The 20,283-nt window shown below is 45.1% G+C and overlaps 1 protein-coding gene across 1 annotated transcript; it reads left to right on the top strand.

Moving 5' to 3' along the window:
- Positions 1-342: 342 nt before the first annotated feature.
- On the top strand, positions 343-9,662 carry hsd17b12b (hydroxysteroid (17-beta) dehydrogenase 12b). The gene is made up of 11 exons (XM_029144635.3): positions 343-647; positions 4,138-4,184; positions 4,254-4,329; positions 4,857-4,964; positions 5,146-5,210; positions 5,375-5,419; positions 5,923-5,957; positions 6,427-6,508; positions 6,919-6,984; positions 7,104-7,253; positions 8,658-9,662. The coding sequence occupies exons 1-11, from the start codon at positions 470-472 to the stop codon at positions 8,763-8,765; spliced, it is 960 nt and encodes a 319-aa protein (XP_029000468.1). The 5' UTR covers positions 343-469; the 3' UTR covers positions 8,766-9,662.
- The last annotated feature ends 10,621 nt before the right edge of the window (positions 9,663-20,283 follow it).

The following is a 20,283-nucleotide window of genomic DNA, read 5'->3' as shown; positions in this document are numbered from 1 at the left end:
CAATTGTTACGAAGAGCTGGAGGTTGAGGAAATTAAAACATGGCGTACGTAAGAGCACGATTTAAAAACATACTGTTAGACCTGTCTACTAAACCCTGAAGGTTAATCTTTGTTTCAGGAAAAGTATAATCTGATAAATGATGATTCGTCACCAATTCGTGTCTCCTTTTCAGACGTAAATAAAAATATCAGAGTTGGGGGAAAACATATTTTCTTAGTAATTATAAAATACGTTTACTGGTAAGAGACGAGCCTGTTTTTACCAGTGGGTGGCAGTAAATCTCAGGTTGTGGTAATTTGCCATTAAATGAGTAAGCGAAGAAGAAGATCGGACCAATCAGGGACCAGGTAGCGCTAATGCGGATATCCTGGGTGTTTTTACGCGTGCTGATGCACTTTGAGCGCCCGTGACATCTTCACTTAGATCATAAGTCGAGGTACTAGTGTCATCAGGTTACACAGAACCGTCATGTCGTCCAGTGTGGCAGCCGTGCTGCGGGCTGTGGAGACGCCGCTCTTCTGGCTCGGTGCTCTGACCGCCTCCTGGCTCTCCGTGTGCGCCGTGTACCGGCTGCTGTCCGGGATCAGGGTGTGGGTGCTGGGCAACGGGCGGCTCGTGTCACCCACCGCTCTGGGGAAATGGGCAGGTGAGAGTCTGGGGACTTCTGATCTGTCACACGATGATGTTTTATGCCATTTAAAGTTCATAGTCATAAATAGAACAAGACAGTTCTGACTCTTCGTGACCAAAGCGCCTAAAGCAGCTCTTCATGAGTTTCTATCCTTTGTAACAATGATTCCTTTCATATGTCCTGTAGTAAAAAACTGTTGATGAGCAGTAATAACATACAGTTTCAGGATTTTCTAACATAACCTAGAAGTTTTCTTTTATTCACTAAAAACTGATTTGCATGAAATTCTGCATGATTAGTTTGATCCAATATGGTTAAAAACAGCTTTACCAAAAAGTTAATGTAATGTTCTGTAACGTAACGTAACGTAACGTAACTTTCCTGACATGCTTCTGTGCCGGCAGCATGTCAGGAAAGTCAGTGGCTCATTACACCACTTTAAGTAAATGTCCAAAATACATTAAATAATAAATAATTTAGGCTTTCAGTGGTTTAATAATTTAACTTTACTTTAACTACATATAATTCCATTGTCCTAAAAAATGTCATGTATTTGTTCATGGGTCATGTTAGTCTTGTCTGATGGTATCGCCTGCAGATAAGTGTTGAGCAACAGAGCTTATACATCACTGCTGATTATTAATGTCATAAATATGATTTATTTATACTGCAGCAGTCCTGCTGACTTGTAGTTGGATGGTGCCCTAGCACTGATTTGACAGTGACCGTTTCCTACGAGCATTGTTTTGTCCTGGTAAAGCCCATAGTTGTAGTAATCTCATAATGAGTTAGCTGTGACCTGCTCGTAGAACAGAGGGCCGACTGTGATGTCGCTCTAGCACAGCTTCTGCATCTGAGCACCAGCACACGTCTGCTCAGCTCAGATTGATCAGCACTTTGTCATCACAAGTGAACTGTGGTAAATCTTGTGATTGGATTATGGTTCGAGGGGATTGTCGAATCAGATTGACAGCTCTCCATCTGGCCATTCTGCTCGCTCACTGAACCCTGAACCCTGAACCTTGGACGGACAGCTGGCATTGTTTGAGATTTGGATGTTGTGTTCAAGGTTCAGAAATAGCTTCTTTTTTTTTACACATTATACTGGATCCTACTACGAGTGAAAGTCACAAGAAAAGGAACAAGTAGAATGAACAGTGTTTACATTTTACTGTATCTTTATGTGAGTATTTTTTACTATTATCATTTTATCAGAGTGTAGTTTAACCAATATGAAAATGGCCTTTTTCAGCTTGTGTAAGTCACTTTGATCTTTTTGTGTGCAGCCAAAAATGGAAACGCGTCAGACGGCCTTTTATTTTGGGATTACACATGCAAAGTGATTCAGAATTTTCAATGAAGCGAAGGAGCCCGTTAGCCTCGGCTGCTTCTTTCATTCACAAGTTTTATGTCACTGAAGTGGACTTGATTGAGAGGACAGCCTGATTATGTAACAGCCACTCACCAATGAGCTTCACATGAGACGAAGGTTCCCTGGTGCCCTCGTCTCTCCTGTGTGTCTCTGAGCGCGAGAGACGGAGCTTGGTTTTCTTTTTTTTATCCTTTTCAGATGTTGCACTAATGCACAGATATCTTTGCTTCTACGTATTTACATTTTTTGGGGCATGTTCCCATATTTGTGATGTCATATGGTCTCTTTGCTCAACTTTGCTCAACCCCTGATGCAGCTTATCATGGCTCCTTTTAACAGTCACTGTAGAATGACGTCTCTGTGGAAACATGCAACTGCTCAAATCAAACTCAAAATGACTATGAACCGACACAGATGAACTAACGCGTAATCTGTGCAGCACAGAGCGGGTCTCAGCACTCTGAGATCCACTGTTTCCCTGCTGAGCTGAGTCTTTCGCTGCGTTGTGCAGTGTTCGGTCGGATAAGATGTAATATTGTCGCATGTCCAGCTGTGCCTTGGCTGATTATCTAATCGTGACGTCCTGTCGACGTGCTAACGTGCTTAATAAAGCAGATGACAGCACATAGTAGCTCCACCATAGGAGCACCTAGCTGGTCTAACCTACATTTACACAGCAGTTCCTAAAATAGAGGCTGTTTTATTTGAGTGAAGGGAACATGCACTCAGCTGTAAAAGCCTTTTTCTCTGTTCCGACTGCAAAACATTTCATTCTTAAAACAACTAAAAATAACCCAGCCTATGTTTCCCTCAACGCTGTGCCTGCAGACTCTCCCTCTCTTCCCCTCCTCCCTTTCTCTGTGCTATTTTTAGTTGCCCCCAGGATCCCCTGTGTTCGTGTTTGTCATTTTCTCTCCTCTTTCCACCCCCACTCCCTTCTGTTTGGCTCTGCTGCAGCCCTGGAGGATGCTTGGCACCTCAGCATCATCTGTACTCTTGAAGATCACACAAAGGGGAGATGGGACAGATAAGCAGAAAGGAATGATGGGGTCTGGAAAAAGAACGCTTGCTTAAAATAAACGTTATTACCACGTATCTGTGTTAGACATGGTGGTTTCAGGAAAGCAGAAGAGCTCAGTGTCTGTGAGAGTAGAGAAATGTCTACCTCACGTGTTACAGGTCCACACCCCACTAACGAAGATGATTCAAATGATGGTGAGAAACAGAACTCGACAATCGCGTTCCTGCCTTTTTATTGGCAGCTTTGTGTTTTTCATTCTGACGCATCCTGAACCCAGTTGATGACCTTACTGTGAAGCAAAACGTTTCTCCGTGCATCAGTCAGTGTTCCATTGTTCTCCTCTTTAATTGGGGTTCAGGCTCCAACGCCTTTTGGCACCTTGCATGTAGTATATATTGAGCCTATGCTGGAGGCTGATCTGCTGTGACCCAACCTTGGTCCAAAGTAGTGAACAGCAGTGGAGACGTAATTAAACTCAACTGAAGCCCAAGAACTTTACAACCAAACACAAGTAGGACTCTAGTCTTCAGGTTACTCTGGGACGTATTTTAATGCTCCAACTCATCCCACTCCCCGTCCACTTTGTGTTATTTTTAGCCAGAGGTGCGATGAATAGCTCCTTCAGAAAGATGGGAACCGCTAAAAATAGAGCCGTGCTGCTGCTGCTGCTGCTGTTTGTGCCAGGCATTTCCAGGGCATCCTTTCGCTCGACTGCTGCTGATGACAGAGGACCTCACTTTCCCCCCCTCGCTCCCGTTCTGCGTCCTGCTTATTGGCCTCGGCTGCTCTCGTACCTCGTCCTGCAGAACTTCTGTTGGCATTTAGGCGCTTTGCTTTGTTTGTGAGTTTGTGGCGTTGGTATCATGGGATTTCTGTGACTTTCTACATATAATATCCTGCGAACACAGTTATGCCGTTCCTCTCCCATTTTATTTGTCTATGTTTTCTGTCTTTAACAATTTTAACACATTTTTGGTCTAAATTTAAGAATCAACTCCTTCTGGCCGAGGCTACACCAACAAGATGGAAAATAAAACAGGCACTGAACCAGTTGCTGGATGGATTCTATTGTATTGTTAAATCAGCTCTTTGTGCTTTGTTTCTCCTTCTAGTTGTGACTGGAGCCACGGATGGAATTGGGAAAGCTTATGCAGAACAAGTAAGTTCTCCTTTAACTCTGGGTTCTGAAGCCGTAACGGTTCTTGACGTGCTTCTGTGTCTGTGACAGCTCGCCCGCAGAGGCTTCGCCATCGTGCTCATCAGTCGTTCTCAAGAGAAGCTGGATGAAGTTTCCAAAGAGATTGGTCAGTTCCATGCACGGTTATCAGTTGTGAAGTGTAAACTCCAAAGGGTGACAATTCTAGACATACACGGAGGGAACCGTAGCACATCATCTTCATGAGATATTTAGGATCTTGGTCAATAATCTGCTTCTTTGATCCAACAGTCAAACTAATGCCACATCACTGGTGCCTGTTGTCCAGGTTGTGAACGGCAGCAGCTGAACTGGAGCTGAGTCCACGTAAACGTCCTCATCAAATGCATCTGAGTTGCACAGTTCAAGAAATGACTGTGTGATATTACAGTGACTTGCATGTATTGAAGTTTATCTTGTGTACTGCATAAGTGATGCTTCAGTGGATGGAGCTTGTGGTTATGAGGCAGTAAAAGCTCCTTGTAAGGGAACGTGTTGGAGCTGTACGTTAGGGATCAGTCGGCTTTCGGCTCCATTTCTTTATGGATGTAAACAATAATTGTATAAACAGTTTGTGTCTCTGTTTCTTTTCTATACTTAGTCAATGAAATTCTTTCTACACGTCTGTGCCTTCAGCAAGCAAATGTGGCGTGGAGACGAAAACCATCTCCGCAGACTTCAGCTCTGTGGACATCTACTCCAGGATTGAAGCTGGACTCGCAGGCCTTGAGGTTGGCGTGTTGGGTAAGATCACCAATGCTGTGGTTGCTGTAATCGTCAGCTCTGCTGTGTCCTGGGTTCTTCAGCCCATTGCCGCCCCCTGTGGACCAGAAGTCGGAATGACATGCTGGATTTCAAGTTAAGACGCTTCATCTCCTTCTTTGCTCATTGTTTTTATAAATGTGCGTTTTTCTCATGATGACAGTGAACAACGTTGGAACATCCTACACTTACCCTGAGTTCTTCCTAAACATCCCAAACCTCGAACAAGTAAGTTAACGGGGGTTAAGAAACAAATGCATAATGATTTATTTGATGTTACAGATATGAAACTGTAGCACATACCAGTAATAATAGGAGGAGGCAGGTGCATGTTTCATACACAGCTTTCTTTTTTTGTCAAACTTTAGTAACACTTGTCCTGTTTGTTTCAGTTCATCGACTCCATGGTCAATATTAACATAACGTCTGTGTGTCAGGTGAGTGTTGACATTTATCAAACTTTAATGTTGAGGTTCTTCAAAGCAAATCAAAGTTTCTGATTGAACAGATTTCCCTTTGAGTCAATGTTGAGGGATTGTTGCCTCGTGTCCTTAGATAAATAGATTTAACTGCTGGAGTTTGTTTATTCTCTTCTGGCTCGTAGATGTTGCGTCTCACTGGCTCATACTCCCACAGACCAACACACAACCATGCAAAGCGTAGTAGGTCTCCTGTTGAGCAGCCGCAGCTCATCCACCGCTTCAGCACTTAATTCATATCATTCAATACTTGTCTGAACGGCTCCCTCTGCAAGCGTTGTCCTTTCTCTTTACTCATTGTTCTCCCTCCCAAACCACCTCTCAGCACACTGCCCACACACACACACACACACACACACACACACACACACACACACACACACACACCGTGGATACGACCCACACACGTTCACATTTCTTGTGTAATATTTCTGCTCTAATTTTCGCTGCTCTCTTTTCAGATGACACGTCTGGTTTTGCCGCGGATGGTGGAGAGGTGGGTGTGTCTGAGGCAGGAAGTTATTGTTCAACACAGAACCACTCATCCTCTTATTTATTCATCAAAAACGAAGTCGGTAACATTTGAAGTTAAAGTCAGTTTCTGTCATTTCAGCACCAGACTCTTTTGTCTGTGAAATGAGGCAGATACAGATTCATTACGGCCTTAAAAACAGTTAAATGAGAGGCTGAGTGGAAGTAGGGGCTTCTCTGGAAGTGCTGTGGAAGAATCTGATGCAGGCAGATGAAAGGATGCCCGTAGCCTGTTACTCCTGCCAATTTATCCAATTGACTTATTGCAGCTTAATAAAGCCTTCGCCTGCTTGAGACACACATGCAAAACGACTGTAAACCACAGACTGTAAATGTTTAGCTCTTACTGTATCTTTGATCTCTCGCTGCTGTGACGTACAACGGTTCCGTCTCCGCCTCTGCTCACGCTGGGCCTGTGGTTCCTGTGATTCCAGGAAGAAGGGCGCCATCCTCAACATCTCGTCAGCCAGTGGGATGTATCCTGTACCTCTGCTCACCGTCTACTCCGCCACCAAGGTGACCGAGCATCGCCGTGATCCGCCCTCGTAGCGGGAACGCGCTCGCTTTATATCGTCCTATTTAATTGTTGCATATAAATAAGTCGGTGACTAACTCGTGTCCCCAGGTATCGCACCAATTAAAAATGTTTAGGAGCATGTGGCGTCATTATGTTTTACAATCACCTTCTGCAGGTTTGGGCTTAAAAGGTGCCTCCTGTTCACAGTTCCAGCTGATTGGTTTAATGCTGCTCAAACAGGATCACGTTTATCTACTGCATTCTGGGGTTTAGCTATAAAAACACTGCATCTGAAATGCCTTCAACCAAAGTTGGACCGTTTGACTGTTAAGAATCTGGCTCTAATGACTCCGGGTTAAGTGTCATTTTGAGGTTTAAGTCCTAATAACCTTCTTTATTTTGATTCCAGGCGTTTGTGGATTTCTTTTCACAAGGTTTGCAAACTGAATACAGGAGCAAGGGCATCATCATCCAGGTAAATCACCAACCTTAGACACGTACGTAATGATGCTGAACGTGAACCAGCTCGATGCTGTTCTGTTGATTCAGGTGAAGCTGAACCACTCTAACCTCGTGTTTCTTCCTGTCGTCTAGAGTGTTCTTCCGTTTTTTGTGACCACCAAGCTGAGTAAAATCCGCCGGCCCACGCTGGACGTGCCCAGTCCTGAGCGCTACGTCGCAGCTGAGCTCAGCACCGTGGGGCTGCAGACTCAGACCAACGGCTACCTGCCGCACGCTGTCATGGTAGGTCCCGCTCTGTGTGGAGGAACATGAATCTACAAAGCTGCATTTGGATTTCATAGAAGAAGCAGTTGCGCGTCCTCTTGGTTTTATTGGAGCTCGTCTGAACAAAATCACAGCTCATTGTAGCGTCTTTGCTCTAATAGATGAACAGTATTTGAGCGTTGGTGACCTTTTCTTGTGTGATGGTGGAACTAGCGGCTGCTAACAGCTGTTACGCCTCAGCCAGTTGGACTTAAAACTCTCTGCAGGCCCAACATTTCCCCGTGTCCATTTATATAATCAGTGTGAAGAATTGAAATGCACCTCGAGTGTTTGTCACTGAAAGGTACCATTGATTTGGTTGGAACACAAAAAGCTCTTTCTGTAGTAATGGATGTGGTGCGAAGTAACACGCTGGAAATGCTGAGCTCCAGCACAGACACCGTCAGACTGTTCACACAGGAGCCTCCTGCCGCCTCATCACTGTTCATTGAATTAATGTATCTAATGCATCTGCCTGGAGTCAAACGTCTTCGGAGTGGATGGAGTTAGATGCTCCTCTACCCGTCAGCTTCGACGCTGTAATTACTGTGTAGCAGCAAACAGTAATCAGTAAAGAGCCGGGAATACAAATGTGTTTGTCCACATGAACGCAGCAACCGACTCGTCTCCACGTCATAACCAGCTCCAACAAGGCCTCTTCTGTGAGATCATGTCAAATCATCATCACATCACGTAATTATGTGATAATCTTCAGTTGTGACACAGCTCTGCCGGTTGTTGTTCTATTTCTGTCCTTCTGGGTAATAATAAACAACAACATATGCGGTTTTGACTGTAGCTCATTACGTTATATAATGTTATTGGAAGAACAATTATGGGAATATTTCTCATAATTATTACAGTCGAACAGTAACGTGTCATCAGTGGATAGGCAGCGGAATTCATGACCGTCACAGTTTTCCCATTGGTTTCAAGCAAAGCAATAAAAAACTTAGTTAGTAGCTGAGTGTGTTTGTAATAACCGTAAATCTGTCCCTGAATCACACGTAACTACATCCACAGCGGATCCAAAGATCTCACTTAGAGAGAGTCCAGCTAACAGGAGGAATCTGCCCGTAGTGAGCTGGAGGTGTTGACGCATTTGTGAGGCTGTTTTATCTTCAGTAGGTTTTAGGAAGCTCTTCAGTCAAACTGACGTCCTTGACTTCCAGCACACTTCATAGTCCACTATGCATCCGCTCCAATAATTAGTGAAGGGCATTAGTGGGTTTTGTGCCTTTGTATGGTGTTCTGTGCTCCACCATAATTCAGGAGCGCCGTCGTGCTTGTAACAACTGTTGCTCCGGTGGCTTTGAGATTAATAATGCAGCGGATCTGTTGTTTGTAAATGCCACCAGCTGATTGTGTAATGTCCCTCCCTAGGGTTGGGTGACTACAGCGCTGCTCCCTGCCAGGATCCTCAACAGCTACGTGATGGGCGTGGGTCTGTCCCAGCGCGCTCGTTTCCTCAAGAAGCAGAAGCAAGGATAGACGCAGCGGCAGCCGGAGGCCGGCGGCGCTCAGGAGGCGGACACTTTCTGGGCAACTCCTCCGTTTGTCTGCCTCTGTGTCCTCAGATGCCGTTACACATATTTAGTGCGAGCATTGTCATCATAAACACAAACTCTTTATCGAGTGATCAGCTTTAACATGGAATCTAAACCAACTCCCACTACTAATCATCTGCCTGCAGAGCGTAATCTGACTCACGGAGGCTGTAGAAGGTGTGAGACTGGGCCTCGCTAACATGTGGACCGGCTTAAAGCTGCTTAACACCTTTAAAGGCACTTACACAGTTTATTAGACGCTACACCACTTTCTGAGCACCTTTGTCTTCCTGCATGAAATCCATAATCTTTGTTCATTCCAGTGATCTTTCCTGCGTTAATGTTGTTGGAGCGGTTCTCTCTTCAATATGTTCATTAATTGACAGAAAATTGATGGTTACATTTACGTAGGTACCATTTTCCAAAATTGTTCATGATTCCAGTAAAATCCTATTGGTGAGGTTGTAATGAGTGAGTGCTTTTCTCTGATGTGAAATTGTGTGTAATTTTTTACAGATGCATCGTGTAAAATCAGACCACCAGGCACATGAAGCTGTGTAGTGATGCAGGGACTTTACTTTTCCTTCTCATTCCAGACGTGGGCTCATATTCCACTTGTCTCTGTTCAGATATTTGATTTCAGCCTGTACTGTATTAATTCCCATGAACGTGTTCTTTGAAACATTTCACTCCTGTTAACTGTTTAGTGCAGCATCTGGGAACGATGGTGGTGGTTTCCTCCTGGGCGCTCGTACTTTGTTGTTTAATGTCTGCAATAAAACACGTCATGTTCTACATGACTATGAAAACTAGTCCATCAATAAAATGTCTTTCAAACAGCTCCTCTGTTTGTTTATTACATCTGGAAGCATAAATCCTACGCTGCCGTCCTCACCGTCAGCTGGACCCGTCCTTTCGAAGCCGTCAGTCAGCTCATATGACTTGACTGGTTTTTCACAGTCCATACAAATGTGTTGCTTTTTCGTGCTCAGCCTCTTCGCTCCCCAGCATCACTGTCCGGTTCCCATGCCAACAGTTTCTGGGAGATTATTCCGGTGCACTGCTATGGAAGCTGCGGAAATGTGTCATCAGTGAGAATGTAGGTGGGTGGAGGAGCTGTGTGTGTGGAGGGATGCCCAAAGGAAGAAAGGAGTGGGATGCAGAGACGTATATAAAGAGGAGCTCAGTGGTGCTCAGAGACCACAGCCATAGCTGAGACACACACTGTGCTTTCACAGCGGCGAGCAGCTTGGAAAAGGAGCCAAACAGGATCTCTGAAATCAGCTCTCATCAAGTAGAACCCTCAGGACTGAATATTAAACAGCTTTTACTGGTTGACTATTGAATTTCATATTTTTACTCATCTTTTTGCGTCATTTGTCTCAGTGGAGGCAGCCGACCAGAGCCTTTGACATAAAAAGGCTCCACGTCCTGCACCCTGCGCCACGTCTTCTCTAGCTCGTCACTGTCGGCCCCACATCGCCATGGCGACCAGCATGGACACGCTCCCCGCCCATCTGCTGCCCTTGGTGATGGAGGAGTTCCCCCACTCGCTGGCCACAGCCTGCGTCTGCAGGGCCGGGCAGCGCGAGCCACGCCTCCGCTGCGTGCAGTGTGGCATCATCGAGGAGGAGGAGGAGGACGGCTCCACGCTGGAGGAGGACCAGGCCCAGAGGTCCTTCCTGCAGACGGTGGAGAGCCTGAGGAGGAGCACCAGATGAGCTGCAGGGGAACTCGTGGCGTTTGACCTCTTTGGCCTCTCTGAGGAGCAGCAGACGTGTGCGGCGTCACGGACGCAGACTGGGACCACTTAAAGCCTCGTGGGCGGTGATTGTTTGGTGGAGCTGATTGGCCACAGAGTCCTGAGGACCGGGAGGAGCCGCTCAGGGACTCTGGCAGCGCTGCCACGTTGCTTGTTGCTGTCGTGATTTTCTGCGAAGCACTGTTATATTCTAGCAAACGAATGCTTTTCTTTCTGCTTTGATTTTGACTTTCATATTTAAACGATGCGATGGCTCAATGCTGCCTGTCTTTTCTAATGAGGCAAAAGAAGGTTTTCAGCTTGAACCTTAATGATCTAATGTGCTCTCAGACTTCCTTTGACTGTGAACCACGCGTGTTTATTGTTCCTGCTGGATCTGCGAGCTCTGCATCATTTCAGGCCTCTCCATGTGGTGGCGCTGTTGATACACTTTTTTGAGCGGAATCGCGCAAACTCCACAGTCATTTCTCCCTCCAGTCCAGCCTGGCAGCACATTCACACCTGCAATCTGTCTTGCTACAGTACGTCTGATTCTATTCTAGCCTAAATTTATTTTACCTTGACTGTTTGTGAGGAACAAACCGAAGACATGAGTCATCAGGCAGCAGCTCAGTGATGATTCTGTCCTTCTGAGAGCAAAACAGAACTCACCTTGTACCTGTTTGGGTTCTTTTCTAACTACTGTCTGTTCTATAATAAATAAGGTGTTTGCTGAAGCGCCATGTGGTGTTTTAGTTTGATCACTTCAGAATCATGCGAGCCGTATTTCCAGACAGCACCAATCTCTTGCCTGATACTCTGTATTTGTGTTGGAGCTATCAGCGTTCCATTAGAAGGTCAACGCAGTCAGACGCCAGCGTTGTTCTGTGGGTGCAGGAAACCCACGCAGGAACGACGAACATGCAGGTTATGCACCGCAGGTCCGAATGTGACGCCAGCGATGCTGGCGCGACTGAGACGTTGGTTCTGAGCCCTGAGACGTCGTGTGTCCTGCAGTCTCCACACGAGAGACTAGAAGCATCACACACAAGTTGTTCTTTATCTCATTAATTATGATTCAAAGCCTTTTGAAGGCTTGTTGTCCATTTCAGTGTTTACTGACACTAATCCAGGAACTGTGGCCCACACACTGTAGCTCAGCGTTCGCTTTGATCGGCTGAACCCGACCGGCACCGGCCCAAACTCAGACCATGAGTCAGTGAGCAGCTCCTGCTTAGCTCCACCACCTCTGGCCTCGGAGTCTGCTCATGCTGCTAATGTGTAGTAATGAAATCCTATTCATCCAGTTGTAGGGATGTAAACATAAGCGTTGCCTTGGAAACAGTAACATGAATGTGCTTTTATCACACGCTGGTCTTTACATCATAATTACATCTGAGCCGCTGCATTCTCTCTCTTACACTGCAGCCTCGCTCCCATTCATGTGCTCCACGTGCTGGTGGTCCTCTGCTGCTTATCGCATGACACATCATCTCATATGAAACAGTGGCAGCCTGAGGTGCACTGGCATTAGCTAAATATTTGGGGGCTGTGGCCCAGAGACAGGCGGTGGACATGAAGGTGTCATGGCACCGGCCTCGTTGTCCCCCAGAGCTCCGGCGCGGAGCTCATGTACGTACATGATAGCGCTCGCCTTCCGTTTGACTTCCGCTGCAAATCGCTGCCGCGTTGGCGGGTTCGCTCCATCCGTGCATGGCACGCCATTAAGGGGTTATTTGTATAATTTACCACTTCTAATTCCAAAGCTCAGCCATATTGGCAGAAACATTCAAGACTAAATTGAGTGTGAAGATTGAGAGGAATTAACGTCTGCTGGACTGTGAGCTGAATGTGTGCCGAGCGCGCCCTCGGCCACCGCAAGGACACCAGTCTGAGCGGGATTTGTAAGTTTAAAGGTTGACTTAGCAAAGTCAATAATTGAGCTACTCTGTGGGACTCTGTCCGGCCCAAAGCAATCAGCCATTCTTTTTTGTTCGATGAGAGGAGGGAGGCAAGCGATCTAATACAGCTTGGAAGTGGAACAACTGCAGGAACTGAAAGGGAATCCGTTTCGCTCCAGGCTCCAAAAAACACAGATTACAAATCGGATCCAAATGATCCTAACTTTTCTGTTCCTACATCAAATGGCCTCACATCGTGGTTTTGTGCACTCACATCTGCTCAGACACTGAGAGATGCTGCAAGAGGGAACTTTTTTTATTTTATAGCTTTTCCCTAGTGAAGCCAGTGAACAATTAAAAGTGCACATGTGCTTTATGTGCACTTTTAATCCCTGTTTCTCTTCACTGAGTATTTTAGTGCTGTCTCCTGCACTGCCTGAGAGAGAAGGGAGGAGGTGAAGAAAGGGCTGAATAACGAGAACAAGCACCCGAGACGACTGCTTTCTTCACGACTCCTGCATTTGGATTTAATAAAATCAAATCCCATCTATATACAGACTGAAATCACAGAACAACTAATTAGAGCTGCAGAATTCTACCTTCAAGTCTATGAAAATACAATGTAATAGTAATAGTGTCAAATAACATCTATAAGACATTCCCTGATGAGTCTAAATGACTGGAGACGTAAAACATAAAAATGGCCTTTTGAATCATCAGCAGATGAAGAAATACATGAGTTTATGTTTACTGCAACATTTCTGCCTTAATATGAACATTTGGTCTGAGAAGTGTAAGCGTGGAATGTTTGAAGCCAAAGACCCAAGTGATTTCTGTTTTACCTCAGGGACCAAATGAAGCTGTTTTCTATCTATGAAAAGACGAATTTGAAACAAATAGGTGAGAACTTGCATTAGTTGACCGACAGTTACCAATAATGAATGAAAGTGACTGGTGCATATTGAGTCTGCTGAAAGTCGCTGATTGGATTCCTGAGAGAAATTGAAGGAATAGATTGCAAACATTCCCATTACCTCAGCATGAAGCCAAGTATGTAAATAAAAAAACTTTACAAGAGTAAATGTGATGACACAGAGCTGTATCAATGGAAGGAGCTGCACCGCACCTAACGAGCGAGCAGAGACTTTATGCCACCTGCTGTTTGACCACGTCCTGTACGAAGGCATGTGTCTGTAGTGTAGTATGTGATGAAAAAAGGCTATCACAGAAACATAATGTAAATGTTGTGAATAACGTGTCATAGTATAGTAGTGATGAGAGAAACTAAAATGAGTAATAGTACAGTATGTGGTGAAAACAGTGTCATATTCACATCCAAATGATGTGAACCCAGGCCTCACACGGCTGCTCATCGACCACTGACCCACGGGACAACCTACACTAACCCTTGGTTCAGTTCACTGACCCGCAGCAGGCTGAGCTGCACAGAGCAGCGTTGTTCTGTGTGTTTGTGTTGAAGCTGTATCAGCTTGTGGCACAGCCAGTGAGTCACTGCTACAGATCAGCTCACCTCACACATAAATGATAGTCATTATGCAACACCAGTAAACATCTTGTCAAACGATTGCAACTATTTATTTATAATTAACCTTGTTTTCCACTGTGCTTCTGCTCCGTGTGCATTTCAGCTGTGATTTGTTGTTTTAGATGAAATTGGAGCCATTGCTTCAAACAGGCCAATTTACGCTATAATCAAACTGAGACGCTCCCCTTTGATCTTCAGTCTCTACATGTCATTACCCTTTTGTTCAAACTGAATTTACGTCTGGTGAAGGGTTCGTGACCCACAATGATGCTAACGTGTTGTCCTGTGTAGGAAACTGAGACGCAACAACAGCTGAAAACATTAATAAATGAATAACGTATAGATCAGCAGCAGACGTTTGGTTGATGAGTCTAAAAACACACAACACAGTCATAAAAACACATTTGCTTTCGTAAGTTCATTCGTTTAGAATCATTTTTGTGCCTTAGTCGTTCATCATCAAAAAATTCACCTGAAACCATTGACGTTCTTTATTTCAATAAATTAAAGTATAAACTGTGGTTATAGTTGTGAATCACAGCCGATAATGGTGAACGTACACAAATGTAGAGCAACAGTTTCTGTTTCGTCTCCATTTTTGTGTGTTTTTCTGTGTTACGCTGCAGTCAGACATTCCCTTTATGCTTATTATTACCTAAAGCTGCAGAGTCGCCGCTTGCTCAGCACAGATCACACTACGGGCCTGTTCTTCTTCCTCTTCACAGCCAGAATCTGCACAATTTATTAAATAGGGAATAAATGCTCATTGGGGAGCGCATGGACCCGCGTTGGAAGCTTGACCACCTTCGTGTGAGGTTTCTACAGACGCTGCTCCGGTGGTGCCTCGTTGGCAGATGCTTCCGCCTCGTCCCCCTGGCGACGCACATGTGACCCGGACACTGACGCTGCAGCTCCTCATGGGGCTGGTCCTGCTCAGCGGGTCATCCAGGCCCATGCAGCCTTCCTGGTTGAGCTCCAAGACGCATGTCTGCTCAGCGCAGGCCTGGCTGGAGGCACCAGCTCTACTCCCTTCTACCTGATGGAGCTTCTACTTAGACCTGGTTCATTTAAATGGGCTCATGCATTGGATTAGAGCAGAGTGATGCTGCACTGGCACAGTCACAGCGGTGTCATTTAGCACAAATTACAATGGCGAGATGTTGACAAAGGCAATTTTACAAGGTCACCTGTCTGCAGATTTAGGGGGAAAAGTAAAAAGTGATTGATTGAGATGCTGCAGAAGGACAGACACACGTGTTCTTAGTTACACTGTCAAAATGATCGATTGTTAGTGTTAATTATTCCGGCATTCGGAAAGAAAAGAGAAAGAATCAAGTCTGGAAAGTGTCTTGTGAGAAAGTTCAGCCAGTTACTTTTTTACCTCGTAGGTTCAGGCTCTTGTTCCTCTCATCAAGGACAGTGTAAGCGTTCATCAGACGGCTGATTCTTTCTCTGTCCTCCTCATCTGATTTCTATCACTCGAGTCTGGTCTCGGGTGTTCACACCCCCTCTTTCCTTAATTAGCCTCCAAGCTGACACGGAGAGGACCGTGTGATAATGAAGTGAAGGAGAAGGGAGATTCCAACCAAACCCAGATGTACTATTTCATTTTAATTTGTCCTTCCACTGGTTACAGCTTCAATTCAATGAAAAGCCTTTATTCAGTGTACTGTATGTTGTTATACCAGTTAACACAAAAAGCAGCAACATCACATCCTGGACGACATATAAGGACACGCAGATGTGCGTGAAATCCAGATTTAGCGCCGCTGGTCAACCGTCCTCGACTTCCTTTCAGAGTTTATAATTAGATTGTCACATGCATTTGGCCTATCTCCTGGTAATGCGGTGAAATCAGCTCCTGCTGGCTGCTCGACAGTGAAGAGGCTGCTGTGTGAGCGCTGGCTGAGCAGGGTTCTGTTCAAACACATAGAGCTTATAATGACAGCTGGATTACCTGAGGAGAGTCTGCTGCAGAACAAACGTCAGGACGCTGTCTGTCTGCACCTCCCATGAAGCTGCTGGATGCAGCGCCACCATGAGGATGTGAAGAAGCCAAGTTACTGCTGAGAGACGTGGACAAAAGCAGCAACATGAAGACAGTAATCAGTCACAGATGAATGGATGAATCAATAGTCACTTTATTAAACCCAACTCTTCTGTTTGCAGCTTCACACTGAAATCTGAGCAGCGTCTTCCATCTATTATAAATCTGCTGTACTTCATATTCCTCCTACAAAATGCTGCATGGATCCGTCATTTAAAGCCCGCACTAAATGGGTGAGTGGAGTCAAACTGATGAGGGGATTGATTGACAGATCAGGGGGTGTTGCCATGGCGCCATTTAACTCTGAATGGCTGCTATACAGGGTTCACATTCAGGGGAGATAATGTCATTTCGCACCTAATAAGCTAATGGATCCTAAATCCACTTTTTTGCATGCATATGAGCCGAGCGCCATTACCCTAATGGTGGTGCCCAGAGTAGGGACGGGAGAATGGCACTGGATGTTATTTGAATTAAAATCCACAATAACCTCCAACATGTGGAGGTCGGATTATGATGGAGGAAGTCACGGATGCAGTGTTGCCTCCTCTGGCACTAGCGTTTAGAGTTTTTCTCAGCAGGATTAGATCAGATTTGTTGGAATTAAGGCACTAAATAGTTCATTAGGGATGCAACTATACAATATTAGCAGTTATTATTTATGACCTAAAGACACAGAAGCCTGAATGTGTGGGTTTTATTCGGGCTGAGGCTCCGACGGCAGCTTCCCCCAAGCCGTGTGGTTTGATTGAACACCTTGGAGGCTGCTGCTCGTGGCCTCTTCCTGACACGCATGTTTCATGAAGCCAATTCTCACTCATCTGCTGCCGTTGTATTTGTCTTTTTATGCAGTGACGCTGGTGAAAATGCAGGTTTTCTGCAGGTTTTTCCACTGAACGGCTTGTAACACATCACGTTGAGACAAGCTGATGCTCATGAATGTGATAGTTTCATTCCAGTAAACCATCTATAATCATTGTCACACATGCAGCATCTCACTTCAGTGACTCATGACAGGATTTACTTTACTTTTTACTTTTAGGCTGTGAGTTGATATTAGACGCGTTGGTTTCTTTCTGTATGTAAAGTCTTGTTTATCTGTCTAGAACCTAATCAGGTATATTATTCCAATAGTATTGTCATATTCTGATGGCCTGTATTTCAGAGTGGCTGAAGCTTCCTCTTGTTAAGATAAGAACAGGACAGACATGAACGCAGTGACTTTGACCAGATCGGGTCACGTTATCCTTCATCTAACTGCTAATTCCAGATACGTTGGAAGAAAATTACTCTAGTTATTCCTGAGTTAAAGCTTTTAAACGAGGTCCCTTTTTAACTCAGAGACCACGTCTCTGTGTAGTAGATAATGTGTTAGTGACACATAAAGCAAAGTCAATGAGGACTTTGGTTTATTGAACGTCATTCTTGACCATGGAGTCTACAGTAAAGAGGCTATTGAGTCTTATGTAAAACCCGACTGTACAGGGTGAAGAGGGTTCGTCCTTATTAACTCCAGCAGATTGTTTCCATACAGATGCACAATGTACACGTAAGAGCTGAAATGAGTGTCAGCAGCCTATTCACAGAAAAATGCTATTGAGAAATTGTCTATTTTTAGAAGGTTGTTATCCAGGAAAAACTGTGTTTGTCCAATTTTCTCAGAGGAAATAAAACTAAAGACTTACGTCTCCTGCCATCGGTTTCACCAGCATGTGACATCGCTGAGTAGCACGTTCTCCGAAGCTGTTGGATGCTACTGGAAGCTACTCACTGTTGAGTTCTGTGCAGGAGAGACTGGACATAGTTTGTCCAAGAGTTCAAGCCGTCGCTCATAGAAGCTTCAGCCTCAATGAGGGACACAGAGGATGGCGAAGGCAGCTTTAATTAGACCAACAACAACAAAGACCCAAAACTAACAACAGGCTTCACCTAAACTCAGACCGAACGGAACCGAGCGCCTGACAGAACCAGCGGTGCTTTAAATGACCTGGAAGCTACAGGTGAGTCAAACCGACCAATGAAGACGAAAAACAAGGAAGTGGGAGTGGCTATGGACATATGGGCGTGGCTAGCTAGGGGGCGTGGTCAGAGAGGTTCAGTACCACTAATATTTAAGAGTATCGCTGTAGGTTGGAAGTTACCAACAAAGAGTGGCTTCAAATGTTTTCAGCTCATCGAGAGCTGAACATCACAGACAGAACGAGTCACTGCTGAAAAGGGCTTCAGAGAATCAGTGCTCTTAGATCAACCCTGTGGCTTCAGACCCGCATTAAAAGCTAATGATCTCCTCCATATGTCAGCGCATTATAACATGAAGATGGAAAACTGTGATTCAGAATCATCCTGAGCTCATGGTTGTGCGCCGGCTCGATGGTCAACAGAGTCATTTCATCCGAGTCCTGCGGCGCCGGCTTCACATCATTTGTACATTTAGAGGAGATGAAATGAGCACTAAGAGGAAACGCTGCGTCACTCGCAGTGCCTCTGATTTACTAACTTCTAATTTCAGACAGTTCTTCTCAGCTGGCGGCTCTCAGAGACACACATATGCAGAAATCATCACATTTTGCTTCATCTGCTGCAGAATCAGGGCCGTTTACTGTTTTCTCATCCTTTCTACTTTATTGCCCATTTTTATGAAGGTTTAGTTTCTTCACATTTTCTTCATTGTAACATTTGTAAACGCTTCCAGTCGCACAGATAAACTGTTGAAGTGCCTGATTCAACGTTGTGCGGATGATTGTTACGTGACAGTGAACATCCGCTGACATCATTGTGTTACTTTAACAGCAAACTCACTAAGCCTGATGTTCCTGCTGACGCTCCGTTGGTGATCAAACTACACGCACCCTCCTAACGTAGACGCTAATGCAGAAAGAAGAAAGGATTTAATCTTGATTACATGGAAACAAAGCAAAAACAGTTTTAATTCATGCGATTAGTCTGTGAATTGCCAGAAATTGTTGACAGAGTAATTTCTCCACCATCACTTTCCTCCCAAAGCTGATTAATTCATCAGCACATAATGTTTCACTAACTGCTGTAATCTAAGAAATCAGCCCTTATCAGCTCTGACACACATCATCACTGCAGCTCAGCAGCTACTTGGTGATCAAGTGATTTGAATTAGCAATTTAATATTGTGTCCCTCTGACCTGCCTGACGGACGTCCTCGGCCTCGGCTCTGAGCGAGCAGCAGAACAGGGACCGATTGGTGTCGTCTCCTCAAAAGACAGCGAAGAACAGCGGAGAACAATGAAAAACAGCGGAGAACAGCAAAGAACAGCAAAGAACAGCGAAGAACAACGGAGAACAGCGGAGGACAGTGAAGAACAGTGACCAACAATGAAGCACAACAAAGAACAGCGAAGAACAGCGGAGAACAGCGAAGAACAGCGAAGAACAGCGAAGAACAACTAAGAACAGGGGAGAACAGCAAAGAACTGCAAAGAATAGCAAAGAACAGCGAAGAACAACGGAGAACAGCGGAGAACAGCAAAGAACTGCAAAGAACAGCGAAGAACAACAGAGAACAGCGGAGGACAGTGAAGAACAGTGACCAACAATGAAGCACAACAAAGAACAGCGAAGAACAGCGAAGAACAGCGGAGAACAGCGAAGAACAGGGGAGAACAGCAAAGAACAACGGAGAACAGCGGAGAACAGCGGAGAACAGTGAAGAACAGTGAAGAACAACGAAGAACAACAAAGAACAGCGATGAACAGCAAAGAACAACGAGGAACAGCCAAGAACAGCAAAGAACACCGAAGAACGGCGAGGACAGCGAATAACAGCGAAGAACAGCGGAGAACAGCAGAGAACAACAAAGAACAGTGAAGCCGTGGGGTCGATGCTCTTGGCTCATTTACTTCACATTCACCACACAGGCCCATTAAACTTTGAGGTCCTCTGACAAAAGGAGGATCCTTCCCCATAAATGCATCGTAAACACACAGGCACAGACACACAAACACGCACACACACACACACACATGCACGCACGCACGCACGCACACACGCAGACACACTAGAATATCAGACCTGCAAATAGACGGCTTCTGCTGGAGAGAGAGAAAGAGAGAGAGAGAGAGAGAGAGTTGGTGCTAAATTACTCTAAACCCTGGATTACGTTCAGTGATTAGCTTTCGTGACTTAACAATGCGAAATCTCATTAAGAATAACGACTTTAGAAGAGTTTAGTGAAAAGTTTACAGGCGGAAAACCTG

Source organism: Betta splendens, chromosome 3 (genome assembly GCF_900634795.4).
Source record: "Betta splendens chromosome 3, fBetSpl5.4, whole genome shotgun sequence".
In the NCBI taxonomy this organism is placed as follows: domain Eukaryota; kingdom Metazoa; phylum Chordata; class Actinopteri; order Anabantiformes; family Osphronemidae; genus Betta; species Betta splendens.
Note: the sequence above shows the minus strand (reverse complement) of the source record. Positions and strands in the feature narration are given on the sequence as shown.